The sequence below is a fragment of the Neomonachus schauinslandi genome, chromosome 15 (assembly GCF_002201575.2).
Source record: "Neomonachus schauinslandi chromosome 15, ASM220157v2, whole genome shotgun sequence".
In the NCBI taxonomy this organism is placed as follows: Eukaryota; Metazoa; Chordata; class Mammalia; order Carnivora; family Phocidae; genus Neomonachus; species Neomonachus schauinslandi.
This window is the reverse complement of record NC_058417.1, coordinates 43,945,095-43,958,080: the sequence shown is the minus strand read 5'-3', so window position 1 is coordinate 43,958,080 and position 12,986 is coordinate 43,945,095. Positions and strand designations below refer to the sequence as shown.

General features: G+C 39.2%; 1 protein-coding gene across 1 annotated transcript in view; it reads right to left on the bottom strand.

The window, feature by feature from the left end:
- EFCAB3 (EF-hand calcium binding domain 3) overlaps positions 1-83 on the bottom strand; it is a 54,836-nt gene extending 54,753 nt beyond the window's left edge. Inside the window, exon 1 of the mRNA XM_021678393.1 lies at positions 30-83. Coding sequence (XP_021534068.1) covers positions 30-57 — 28 coding nt within the window. The 5' untranslated portion in view covers positions 58-83. The remainder of the gene's footprint in view (positions 1-29) is intronic.
- Positions 84-12,986: the final 12,903 nt, after the last annotated feature.

Here is a 12,986-nt window from a genome sequence, read left to right as displayed (position 1 = left end):
AGCACCATGATGGCATGTTAAACACTCACTAGAGATTGGCAGAGTTTTCAACAGCATCAACTGTTCTTTTTCAGTGGTCTCAATTCCCATATTTCTCAGCACATTTTTTAAGTCATTGGCTTCAACCTTTTCTCCTTTGAATAGATGGGAATCATTTCAGGTGACAATACTAAAAAATATCATTATTCTAAACTATGAAAAACATAATCCCGCACAGCATCATTTCTAACTGCAGGATGAAGCTGAAATACATGAGCTGACTTCACTTACACAGAGTTATTGTAAAATTCAGTACCTGAAAAGTTTCTTTAATCAAAATAAGAAGCTAATACTCCTATTCTGTATATGGGTCGATATAGCATGGAGTATAACTGCCCAATGACTTACGTTGGTATATAGAATATACATAGTTGTACTGGTAAGTAATATCTCTGTTACTGCTTCATGACCTGAATTATGGGACTGACCGTTCATAGTGACCATATTTCCTGATGTAAAAACTTCACATTGAAATCCACTGTGTTCACCTATATTTTGATTCTTTGAACACTAGAGAAATGAACACATTACTGGCCAAAATATTTGAGAGTGCCCACACTTCTAAATCTCTAATGATCTAAATTATTGTCAATAAGACAAAATCATCAATAAATAGGTAAAAGAGCAAAGCAAACTTATTAATGATGGCTGGAGGGGGTAAACGATTGCTTTAAAAAGGTATTTCTCTATAAGGCATCAAGATCTCAATTTTATGGGGCACCTGGGTGGCTCAGTCATTAAGCGTCTGCCTTCGGCTCAGGTCATGGTCCCAGGATCCTGGGATCGAGTCGCGCATCAGGCTCCCTGCTCAGCAGGAAGCCTGCTTCTCCCTCTCCCACTCCCTCTACTTGTGTTCGCTCTCTCACTGTGTCTCTTTCAGTCAAATAAATAAAATCTTAAAAAAATCTCAATTTTATGATGTCTTATACAAGTTCTCACTCACCTGTAAAAGCACTAGCTGCTTCCATCAACGTATCCAAATCAATCTTTTCATCTTCTGTAGGAAAATTCAGAATTTAGATTCAGATGAAGATAATGAGACTTGAAAAGTTAAATAAAATTTTATTTTTTTGAAGATTTAAAAACAAATTTTAAGTAATCTCTACAACCAATGTGGGGTTTGAACTCATAACCCTGAGATCAAGAGTTGCATGCTCTACTGACTGAGCCAGCCAGGGGTCCTTGTATAAAATTCCTAAACAAAGATTTGGTGTATGGAATCCCAATAATTTTTCATGTTTTATTCTAAAATTTTTATTATATTTTCAATCTACAGGAACATATAACAAAAAATTCCGAGCTTTAAGTATATATCCATTCAATTAATATAACTTTTTTATTTCATAAGCTATTAAAAACATATTTTTTTAAGATTTTATTTATTTATTTATTTATTTTTAAAGATTTTATTTATTTATTTGACAGAGAAAGACACAGCGAGAGAGGGAACACAAACGGGGAGTGGGAGAGGGAGAAGCAGACTCCCTGCTGAGCAGGGAGCCCGATGCGGGACTCGATCCCGGGAGTCCAGGATCATGACCTGAGCCGAAGGCAGTCGCTTAACCAACTGAGCCACCCAGGCGCCCAAGATTTTATTTATTTATTTTGAGGAGAGAGAGGGAGAGAGTGAGCATGAACAGGGGGGAGGGGCAAATGGAGAGGGAGAAGCAGACTCCCCACGGAGTGGGGAACCCGATATGGGGCTCGATCCCAGGACCCTGAGATCATGACCTGAGCTGAAGGCAGATGCTTAACCGACTGAGCCACCCAGGTGCCCCGAGCTATTAAAAATCTTTAGAGTGTTATGGTGAATGGAATGTTTTGTTTGTTTGAAGTCAGCTCCACCCTAGAGGTCAGGTTTCCTTCTTTCAGACCTAGTTCTCTTGCACTGAGTAGAAGGTTGAGATGGGTTAGAGCCACAGTTCTCAAAGTGTGGTCCAGGGACCACTGGAGTCACCCAGTACCCTTTGCCTTTTACCCCTTTGATGTCTGCACTGGTGGTTCAAAAGCAGGGGTGGGTGAAACTGCAGGCATCTTCGCATGAATCAAGGCCATGGCAACAAATGTACTAGCAGTCACTGTGTTCTTCATTGTACATACTTGTAGTAAAAGAATGTCAGTTTCATTTAAGAATGTTCTTGATAGGGGTACCCTGGGTGGCTCAGTCGTTAAGCGTCTGCCTTCGGCTCAGGTCATGGTCCCAGGGTCCTGGGATCGAGCGCCGCATCGGGCTCCCTGCTCGGTGGGGAGTCTGCTTCTCCCTCTCTCACTCCCCCTGCTTGTGTTCCTGCTCTTGCTGTCAAATAAATTAAATCTTTAAAAAAAAAAAAAAGAGTGTTCTGCTAAAAAAAGCAGCAAAAGGTATTGATTTTATTAAATCTTAACCCTTGAGAACACACCTTTTTAATATTCTGTATAATGAATTGAGAAGTTTGTATAAAGCATGTCAGTTGCATATGAAAATACAATGGTTTCTTGAGGAAAAGAACTTGTATGATTGTTTGAGTTAAGCAAACTAGCTGCTTTTTCATGAATACCATTTTCACTTGCAAAAATGGACAAAATCTAGTTATTCAGAGTTTGGTATTTGGGAAGCATCTTCTTGAAAATGAACAAAGTGAGACTATTATCTTTTTTTTTTTTTTTAAAGATTTTGTTTATTTATTTGACAGAGAGAGACACAGCGAGAGAGGGAACATAAGCAGGGGGAGTGGGAGAGGGAGAAGGAGGCTTCCCGTGGAGCAGGGAGCCTGATGTGGGGCTCAATCCCAGGACTCTGGGATCATGACCCAAGCCAAAGGCAGACGCTTAATGACTGAGCCACTCAGGCGCCACCGTGAGACTGTTATCTTAAGAAAACAATTGACAATAGATGTTTTAATGGTAGAGTTCAAGTTTTCAAACAAAAATTTAAATTTAGAAAAACTTATATCCACATCATGACTTGATAGGTTCTCAATACTTAAACATTTTTAAAATAAGATTGGTGGTGATATTAACAAACGTGATTTTTAAAAATTTATTTATTTGAGAAAGAAAGTCCAAGATGGCAGAGGATTAGGAGACCTTAGTTTCGTCTGGTCCCAGGAATTCAGCTAGATAGCTATCAAATCATTCTGAACACCTGCGAACTCAAACGGAGATCTAAGAAAAGAATAGCTGCAACTCCACAAATAGAAAAGCGACCACTTTCTGTGAGGTAGGAGGTCCAGAGAAGTGAATACAAGGCAATATATGGAAAGATAAACTGTGGGGGGAGAAAGCCTCTGAAAGCTAGCTACAGGAAAGTGATATAGCAGCCAAGTACAAAATTGGAACTTTTAGAAGTCTGCTCCAGTGAGAGACTTCCTGGCCTGAAAAGTCTGCAGGTGGCTAAGCAGGGACAGTGTGGTCTCAGGATCCCTGGGGTCACAGAAACACCACAGGTGCCTGAGTGCGGCAGAATTCTCAGGCATCGGAGTGGGGAAGCTGGCTGAAATCAACAAGCCCAGGAGTGGGCTCTCAGCTCCGGGTTGCCATAAACTTCAAACTGCAGCACAGTTGGGTGACTGCTCTCTGAGCAGGGGCCCAACAAGCAGCAGAACCAGTGAGACCCCCCTTCCTCCCCAGGGAGGAGCAGTGTGGGAGCAAGATGCAGGAGTCTGCAGGGCTTGGAGACTCCAAATGGGGTCATGTGCCTGAGATAAAATGCTTGGTCACAGGCTGGGTGAGCATGGAGTGTGGCTGCAGACCAAGGAGACAGGAGTGATTGACTGCTTTTCTCTGAGGGCTCACTGAGGAGTGGGGCCCAAAGTTTTCAGCTCTGGGCCAGGCTGGAGATTGGGAGGCCACCATTTTCATTCTCATCCTCTAAAGCTGTGTGGAAAGCCTTCAGGGAACAAAAGCCACAGAGAACAAACCCGAGCAGATTACTTAGCCTGGCCCCTGGCAAGGGCAGTACAATTCTGCCTGGGGCAAAGACACTTGAGAATTGAAGCAACCACCCCTCCTCCAGAAGATCAGCAAAAACATCCAGCCAAGACCAAGTTTACTAATCAATGAGAACTGCAAAACTAAAGTGCTAGGGGAATACAGCACATAGAATCCATGGTTTTCCCCCATGATTGTTTAGTCTTTCAATTTAAATTAAAAAAAAATTTTTTTCCCCTTTCTTTTTCAGCCAATTTCTTATTTTAGCAATTCTTTTTTTAAATCTTTTTAAATTTTCATTTTTAGAGTTACATTCTATCCCTTCATTGTATTTAATTTTTCTCTCTATATAAGTTTTTCTTTCTTTACAATTTTGGGATGCAGTTTCTTCTAACAGACCAAAGTACACCCAAACTCTAGTGTATGGCTTTGTCCTATTCACCTATCTGATCATATTCTCTCTCTTTTTTCCTTCTTTTTTTTTTTTTTTTTTTGGTTAAAGTCTTTTTAAATTTTCATCTTTACAGTTACATTCTATCTTTTCAATATATTTTATTTTATTTTTGTATACATGTAAATTTTTCTTTTTTTTAAAAGATTTTATTTATTTATTTTGACAGAGACTCAGCGAGAGAGGGAACACAAGCAGGGGGAGTGGGAGAGGGAGAAGCAGGCTTCCCACCAAGCAGGGAGCCCGATGCGGGGCTTGATCCCAGGACCCTGGGATCATGACCTGAGCCGAAGGCAGACGCCTAATGACGGAGCCACCCAGGCTCCCCGTAAGTTTTTCTTTCTTTACAATTTTGAGATATAGTTTCTTCTAACAAACTGGCCAAAATACACTCAGGATATAGTGTATTGCTCTGTTGTGTTCACCTGTCTGTTTAAATCCCTTCCTTTTTTTTTCTCTTTGTTTTTTGTCTTTTAATTTTCATTTTGACAGATATATTTTGTCCTTTCAATGTATTTAATTTTATTTTTGTACATATATAAGTTTTTCTTTCTTTACAATTTTGGGATCTAGTTTTCTAACAAACAGACCAAAATACACACAGGACCCAGTGTATTGCTCTATTCTGATTACATTCTTTTTTTTTTTTTCGGTTTTGACTCTCTTCTGATTTGTTTAGTGTACATTTCTCTGGGGTTGTTGTTGCCATTTTAGTATTTTATTCTCTCATTCATCTATTCTTCTCTGGACAGAATTACAAGATGGAAAAACTCACCTCAAAAAAGAGAACAAGAGGCAGTACTGACTGCCAGGAACCTAATCAGTATGGACATAAGTAAGATGTTGGACTAGAGTTCAGAATGTGATTATCATTATTATTTTTAAATATTTTATTTATATATTCATCAAAGAGAGAGAGAGAGAGCAAGAGAGCACACAGGAGGGGGTGTGGCAGGCAGAGGGAGAGGCAGGCTACCCACTGAGCAGGGAGCCTGATGTGGGACTTGATCCCAGCACCCTGGGATCATGACCTGAGCCAAAGGCAGATGCTTAACTGACTGAGCCACCCAGGCACCCCCAGATTAATGATTATAAAGATACTAGCTGGACTTGAAGAAAGTATAGAAGACACTAAAGAATCCCTTTCTGGAAAAATAAAAGAACTAAAATCTAACCAAGTCGAAATCAAAAAGGCTACTAATGAGATGCAATAAAAAATGGAGGCTCTAACTGCTAGGATAAATGAGGCAGAAGAGAAAATTAGTGATATTGAAGACCAAATGATGGAAAATAGAAGCTGAGAAAAAGAGAGATAACTACTGGATCATGAGGGGAAAATCTGAGAGATAACTGATACCATAAAGTGAAACAATGTTAGAATAATTGGGATCCCAGAAGAAGAGGAAAAAGAGAGAGGGGCAGAAGGTATATTGGAGCAAATTATAACAGAGAACTTCCCTAATCTGGGGAAGGAAAGAGGCATCAAAATCCAGGAGGCACAGAGAACCCCCCTCAAAATCAATAAAAATAGGTCAACACCTTGACATATAATAGTGAAAGTTACACATCTCAGAGACAAAGAGAAAATTGTGAAAGTAGTTCAGGACAAGAGGTACATAACCTACAAGGCTAGAAACATTAGACTGGCAGCAGACCTATCAACAGAGACCTGGCAGGCCAGAAAGGACTGGCATGATACATTCAGGGTGCTAAATGAGAAAAATATGCAGCCAAGAATACTTTATCCAGCCAGGATGTCATTCAAAATGGAAGGAGTGAATCCTGGAAGAATTCTTCCAGGACAAATGGAAACTAAAAGAATTTGTGACCAACAAACCAGTCCTACAAGAAATATTAAAAGGGATCCTTTAAGCAAAGAGAGAGCCCAAAAGTAGCATAGACCAGAAAGGAACAGAGACAATATACAGAAACAGTGACTTTACATGTAATATAATGGCCCTAAATTCATATCTTTCAATAGTTACTTTGAATGTAAATGGGCTAAATGCCCCAATCAAAAGACACAGGGTATCAGATTGGATAAAAAAGCAAGACCCATCCATATGCTGCCTGTAAGAGACTCATTTTAGATCCAAAGATACCTCCAGATTGAAAGTGAGGGGGTGGAAAACCATTTATCATGCTAGAGGACATCAAAAGAAAGCTGGGGTAGCAAACCTTATATCAGACAAATTAGATTTTATTTTTTATTTTTATTTTTTTTAAAGATTTTATTTGTTTATTTGAGAGAGAATGAGGATAATGCTAGGATAAATGAGGCAGAAGAGAAAATTAGTGATATTGAAGACCAAATGATGGAAAATAGAAGCTGAGAAAAAGAGAGATAACTACTGGATCATGAGGGGAAAATCTGAGAGATAACTGATACCATAAAGTGAAACAATGTTAGAATAATTGGGATCCCAGAAGAAGAGGAAAAAGAGAGAGGGGCAGAAGGTATATTGGAGCAAATTATATTGGAGCAAACTGAGCCACCCAGGCGCCCAGAGACAAATTAGATTTTAAACCAAAGACTATAATAAGAGATGAGGAAGGACACTATATCATAATTAAAGGGTTTGTCCAACAAGAGCTAACAATTGTAAATATTTATGCCCCTAACATGGAAGCAGCCAAATATATAAGCCAGTTAATAACAAAATCAAAGAAACACATTGATGATAATACAATAATAGTAGGGTACTTTAACACCCCCCTCACTGCAATGGACAGATCATCTAAGCAGAATATCAACAAGGAAATAAGGGTTTTGAATGACACACTGGACCAGATGGACTTCACAGATATATTCAGAACATTCCATCCTAAAGCAACAGAACACATGTTCTTCTCTAGTGCACATGGAACATTCTCCAGAATAGATCACATATGGGGCCACATATCATGTCTCAATGGGTACTAAAAGAGTAGGATAGGGCGCCTGGGTGGCTCAGATGGTTAAGCGTCTGCCTTCGGCTCAGGTCATGGTCCCAGGGTCCTGGGATCGAGTCCCGCATCGGGCTCCCTGCTCCTTGGGAGCCTGCTTCTCCCTCTGCCTCTCTCTCTGTCTCTGTTTCTCATGAATAAATAAATAAAATCTTAAAAAAAAAAAAGAGTAGGATAATTCCTTGCATAATTTTGGACCACAATGCTTTGAAACTAGAACTCAATCACAAGAGGAAAATTGGAAAGAACTCAAATACATGGAGGCTAAAGAGCATCCTACTAAAGAATGAATGGGTCAACCAGGAAATTAAAGAAGAATTTTAAAAAATTCATGGAAACAAATGAAAATTGAAAACAAAAGTGTTCAAAACCTTTGGGATGCAACAAAGGCAGTCCTAAGAGGAAATTATACAGCAATACAAGCCTTTCTCAAGAAACAAGAAAGGTCTCAAATACACAACCTAACCTTACACCTAAAGGAGCTGGAGAAAGAACAGCAAATAAAGCCTAAACCCAGCAGGAGAAGAGAAATAATAAAGATCAGAGCAGAAATCAGTGAAATAGAAACCAAAAGAACAGTAGAACTTATCAATGAAACTAGGAGCTGGTTCTTTGAAAGAATTAATGAGATTGATAAACCCCTGGCCAGACTTATTAAAAAGAAAAGAGAAAGGATCCAAATAAATAAAATCATGAATGAAAGAGGAGAGATCACAACCAACACCAAAGAAATACAATTATAAGAACATATTATGAGCAACTAAATGCCAGCAAATTAGGCAATCTGGAAGAAATGGATGCATTCCTAGAGATGTATAAACTACCAAAACTGAACCAGGAAAAAATAGAAAACCTGAACAGATCCATAACCAGCAAGGAAATTGAAGCAGTCATCAAAAATCTCCTAACAAACAAGAGTCCAGGACTGGATGGTTTCCCAGGGGAATTCTACAAAACATTTAAAGAAGAAATAATTCCTATTCTTCGGAAGCAGTTTCAAAAAATAGAAATGGAAGGAAAACTTCCCAACTCTTTCTATGAGGCCAGCATTACCTTGATCCCAGATCCAGACAAAGACCCCATCAAAAAGGAGAATTACAGACCAATATCCTTGATGAACATGGATGCAAAAATTCTCACCAAAATACTAGCCAATAGGATCCAACAGTACATTAAAAGGATTATTCACCATGATCAAATGGGATTTATTCCTGAGCTGCAAGATTGGCTCAATACCCACAAATCAATGTGATATAGTACATAAATAAAAGAAGGGACAAGAACCATATGATTGATCTTCTCCATAGATGCAGAAAAAGCATTTGAGAAAGTAAAGCATCTTTTCTTGATTAAAACTCTTCACAGTGTAGGGATAGAGGGAACATACCTCAAAATATCATAAAAGTATATATGATAAGCCCACAGCAAATATCATTCTCAATGGGGAAAAACTGAGAGCTTTTCCCCGAAGGTCAGGAATGCAGCAGGGATTTCCACTATCCCCACTGCTGTTCAACATAGTACTAGATGCCCTAGCCTCAGCAATCAGACAACAAAAAGAAATAAAAGGCATCCGAATCAGCAAAGAAGTCAAACTCTCACTCTTTGCAGATGACACAATACTCTATGTGGAAAACTCAAAGGACTCCACCCCAAAATTGCTAGAACTCTTACAGGAATTCAGCAAAGTGGCAGGATATAAAATTAATGCACAGAAATCAGTGGCATTCCTATACACTAACAAGGAGACAGAAGAAAGAGAAATAGTCAATCCCATTTACAATTGCACCCAAAACTATAAGATACCCAGGAATAAATTTAACCAAAGAGGCAAAGGATCCATAGTCAGGAAACTATGGAACACTCATGAAAGAAATTGAGGAAGTCACAAAGAAATGGAAAAATGTTCCATGCTCATGGATTGGAAGAACAAATATTGTTAAAATGTCTATGCTACCTCAAGCAATCTATACATTCAATGCAATCCCTATCAAAATACCATCTACTTTTTCCAAAGAAATGGAACAAATAATCCTAAAATTTGTATGAAACCATAAAAGACCCTGAATGGCCAAAGGAATGTTTAAAAGGAAAACCAGAACTGGTGATGTCACAATTCCAGACTTTAAGCTCTATTACAAAGCTGTAATTATCAAGACAATAGGTACTGGCACAAAAACAGACACATAGAACAATGGACTAGAATAGAGAGCCCAGAAATGGACCCTCAACTCTATGGTCAACTAATCTTCGACAAAGCAGTAAAGAGTATCCAATGTAAAGAAGACAGTCTCTTTAACAAATGCTGTTGGGAAAATTGGACAGCCACATGCAGAAGAACGAAACTGGACCATTTCCTTACATCACACACAAAAATAGACTAAAAATGGATGAAAGACCTAGATGCGAGACAAGAATCCATCAAAGTTCTAGGGGAGAACACAGGCAGCAACCTCTTCGTCCTCGGCCACAGCAACTTCTTGCTAGACATGTCTGCAAAGGCAAAGGAAACAAAGGCAAAAATGAACTATTGGGAGTTCATCAAGTTCTTTTGCACAGTAAAGGAAACAGTCAACAAAACCAAAAGACAACAGACAGAATGGGAAAAGATATTTGCAAGTGACACATCAGATAAATGGCTAGTATCCAAAATCTATAAAGAACTTATCAAACTCAACACCCAAAGAACAAAGGATCCAATCAAGAAATGGGCAGAAGACATGAACAGACATTTTTCCAAAGAAGACATCCAGATGGTCAACACACACATGAAAAAGTGCTCAACATCACTCAGCATTTGGAAATCCAAATCAAAACCACAATGAGATACCACCTCACACCAGTCAGAATGGCTAAAATTAACAAGTCAGGAAACGACAGATGTTGGCGGGATGCGGAGAAAGGGGAACCCTACCACACTGTTGGTGGGAATGCTTGCTGGTGCAGCCACTCTCACTCTGGAAAACAGTATGGAGGTTCCTCAAAAGGTTGAAAATAGAGCTGCCCTACAACCCAGCAAATGCACTACTATTTACCCCAAAGATACAAATGTTGTGATCCAAAGGGGCACGTGCACCCCAATGTTTATAGCAGCAATATCCACAATACCCAAACTAAGGAAAGAGCCCAAATGTCCTTTGACAGATGAATTGATAAAGGGGATCTGGTGTATACATACACAATGGAATATTACGCAGCCATCAAAAGAATGAAATCTTACCATTTGTAATGAGGTGGATGAACTAGAGGGTATTATGCTAAGAGAAATAAGTCAATCAGATAAAGACAATTATCATATGATCTCACTGATATGTGGAATTTAAGAAACAAAACAGAGGATCATAGGGAAAGAGAAGAAAAAATAAAAGATGAAACCAGAGAGGGAGACAAACCATAAGAGAATCTTTTTTTTCCTCTATATTTTAATTTTATTTTATTAATATCTTTTTATTATTATGTTAATCACCATACATTACATCATTAGTTTTTGATGTAGTGTTCCATGATTCATTATTAGCGTATAACACCCAGTGCTCCATGCAGAACGTGCCCTCCTTAATACCCATCACCAGGCCAACCCATCCTTCCACCCCTCAGTTTGTTTTTCAGAGTCCATTGTCTTTCATGGTTCATCTCCCCCTCTGATTTCCTCCCCTTCATTCTTCCCCTCCTGCTATCTTCTTCTTCTTTTTTTTTTTTTAAACATATAATGTATTATTTGTTTCAGAGGTACAGATCTGTGATTCAACAGTCTTGCACAATTCACAGCACTCACCATAAAACATACCCTCCCCAATGTCTATCACCCAGGCACCCCATCCCTCCCACCCCCCACCACTCCAGCAACCCTCAATTTGTTTCCTGAGATTAGGAATTCCTCATATCAGTGAGGTATTATGATACATGTCTTTCTTTGACTGACTTATTTCGCTCAGCATAATACCCTCCAGTTCCATCCACGTAGTTGCAAATGGCAAGATCTCATTTCTTTTGATGGCTGCATAATATTCCATTCTATATATATACCACAACTTCTTTATCCATTCATCTGTCGATGGACATCTTGGCTCTTTCCACAGTTTGGCTATTGTGGACATTGCTGCTATAAACATCGGGGTGCACATACCCCTTGGGATCCCTACATTTGTCTCTCTGGGGTAAATACCCAGTAGTTCAGTTGCTTGATTGTATAGTAGCTCTATTTTCAACTTTTTGAAGAACATCCATACTGTTTTCCAGAGTGGCTGCACCAGCTTGCATTCCCACCAACAGTGTAGGAGGCTTCCCCTTTCCCGCATCCCCGCCAACATCTGTCGTTTCCTGACTTGTTAATTTTAGCCATTCTGACTGGTGTGAGGTGGTATCTCATTGAGGTTTTGATTTGGATTTCCCTGATGCCAAGTGAAGTTGCACACTTTTTCATGTGTCTGTTGGCCATTTGGATGTCTTCTTTGGAAAAATGTCTGTTCATGTCTTCTGCCCATTTCTTGATTGGATGATTTGTTCTTTGGGTGTTGAGTTTGATAAATTCTTTATAGATATTGGATACTAGCCCTTTATCGGATATGCCATTTGCAAATATCTTCTCCCATTCTGTCGGTTGTCTTTTGGTTTTGTGGACTGTTTCTTTTGCTGTGCAAAAGCTCTTTATCTTGATGAAGTCCCAATAGTTCATTTTTGCCCTTGCTTCCCTTGCCTTTGGCGATGTTTCTAGGAAGAAGTTGCAGCAGCTGAGGTCAAAGAGGTTGCTGCCTGTGTTCTCCTTTAGGATTTTGATGGACTCCTGTCTCACATTGAGGTCTTTCAACCATTTGGAGTCTATTTTTGTGTGTGGTGTAAGGAAATGGTCCAGTTTCGTTCTTCTGCATGTGGCTGTCCAATTTTCCCAACAGCATTTGTTGAAGAGACTCTTTTTTCCATTGGACAGTCTTTCCTGCTTTGTCAAAAATTAGTTGACCATAAAGTTGAGGGTCCATTTCTGGGCTCTCCATTCCGTTCCATTGATCTATGTGTCTGTTTTTGTGCCAGTACCATATTGTCTTGATGATGACAGCTTTGTAATAGAGCTTGAAGTCAGGAATTGTGATGCCGCCAGCTTTGCTTTTCTTTTCAGCATTCCTCTGGCTATTCGGGGTCTTTTCTGGTTCCATACAAATCTTAGGATTATTTGTTCCATTTCTTTGAAAAAAGTGGATGGTATTTTGATAGGGATTGCATTAAATGTGAGATTGCTCTAGGTAGCATTGACATCTTCACAATATTTGTACTTCCAATCCATGAGCATGGAACGTTTTTCCGTTTCTTTGTGTCTTCCTCAATTTCTTTCATGAGTATTTTATAATTTTCTGAGTACAGATTCTTTGCCTCTTTGGTTAGATTTATTCCTAGGTATCTTATGGTTTTGGGTGCAATTGTAAATGGGATCGATTCCTTAATTTCTCTTTCTTCTGTCTTGTTGTTGGTGTATAGGAATGCCACTGATGTCTGTGCATTGATTTTATATCCTGCCACTTTACTGAATTCCTGTAGGAGTTCTAGCAGTTTTGGGGTGGAGTCTTTTGGGTTTTCCACATAAAGTTTCATATCATCTGCAAAGAGTGACAGTTTTACTTCTTCTTTGCCGATTTGGATGCCTTTTATT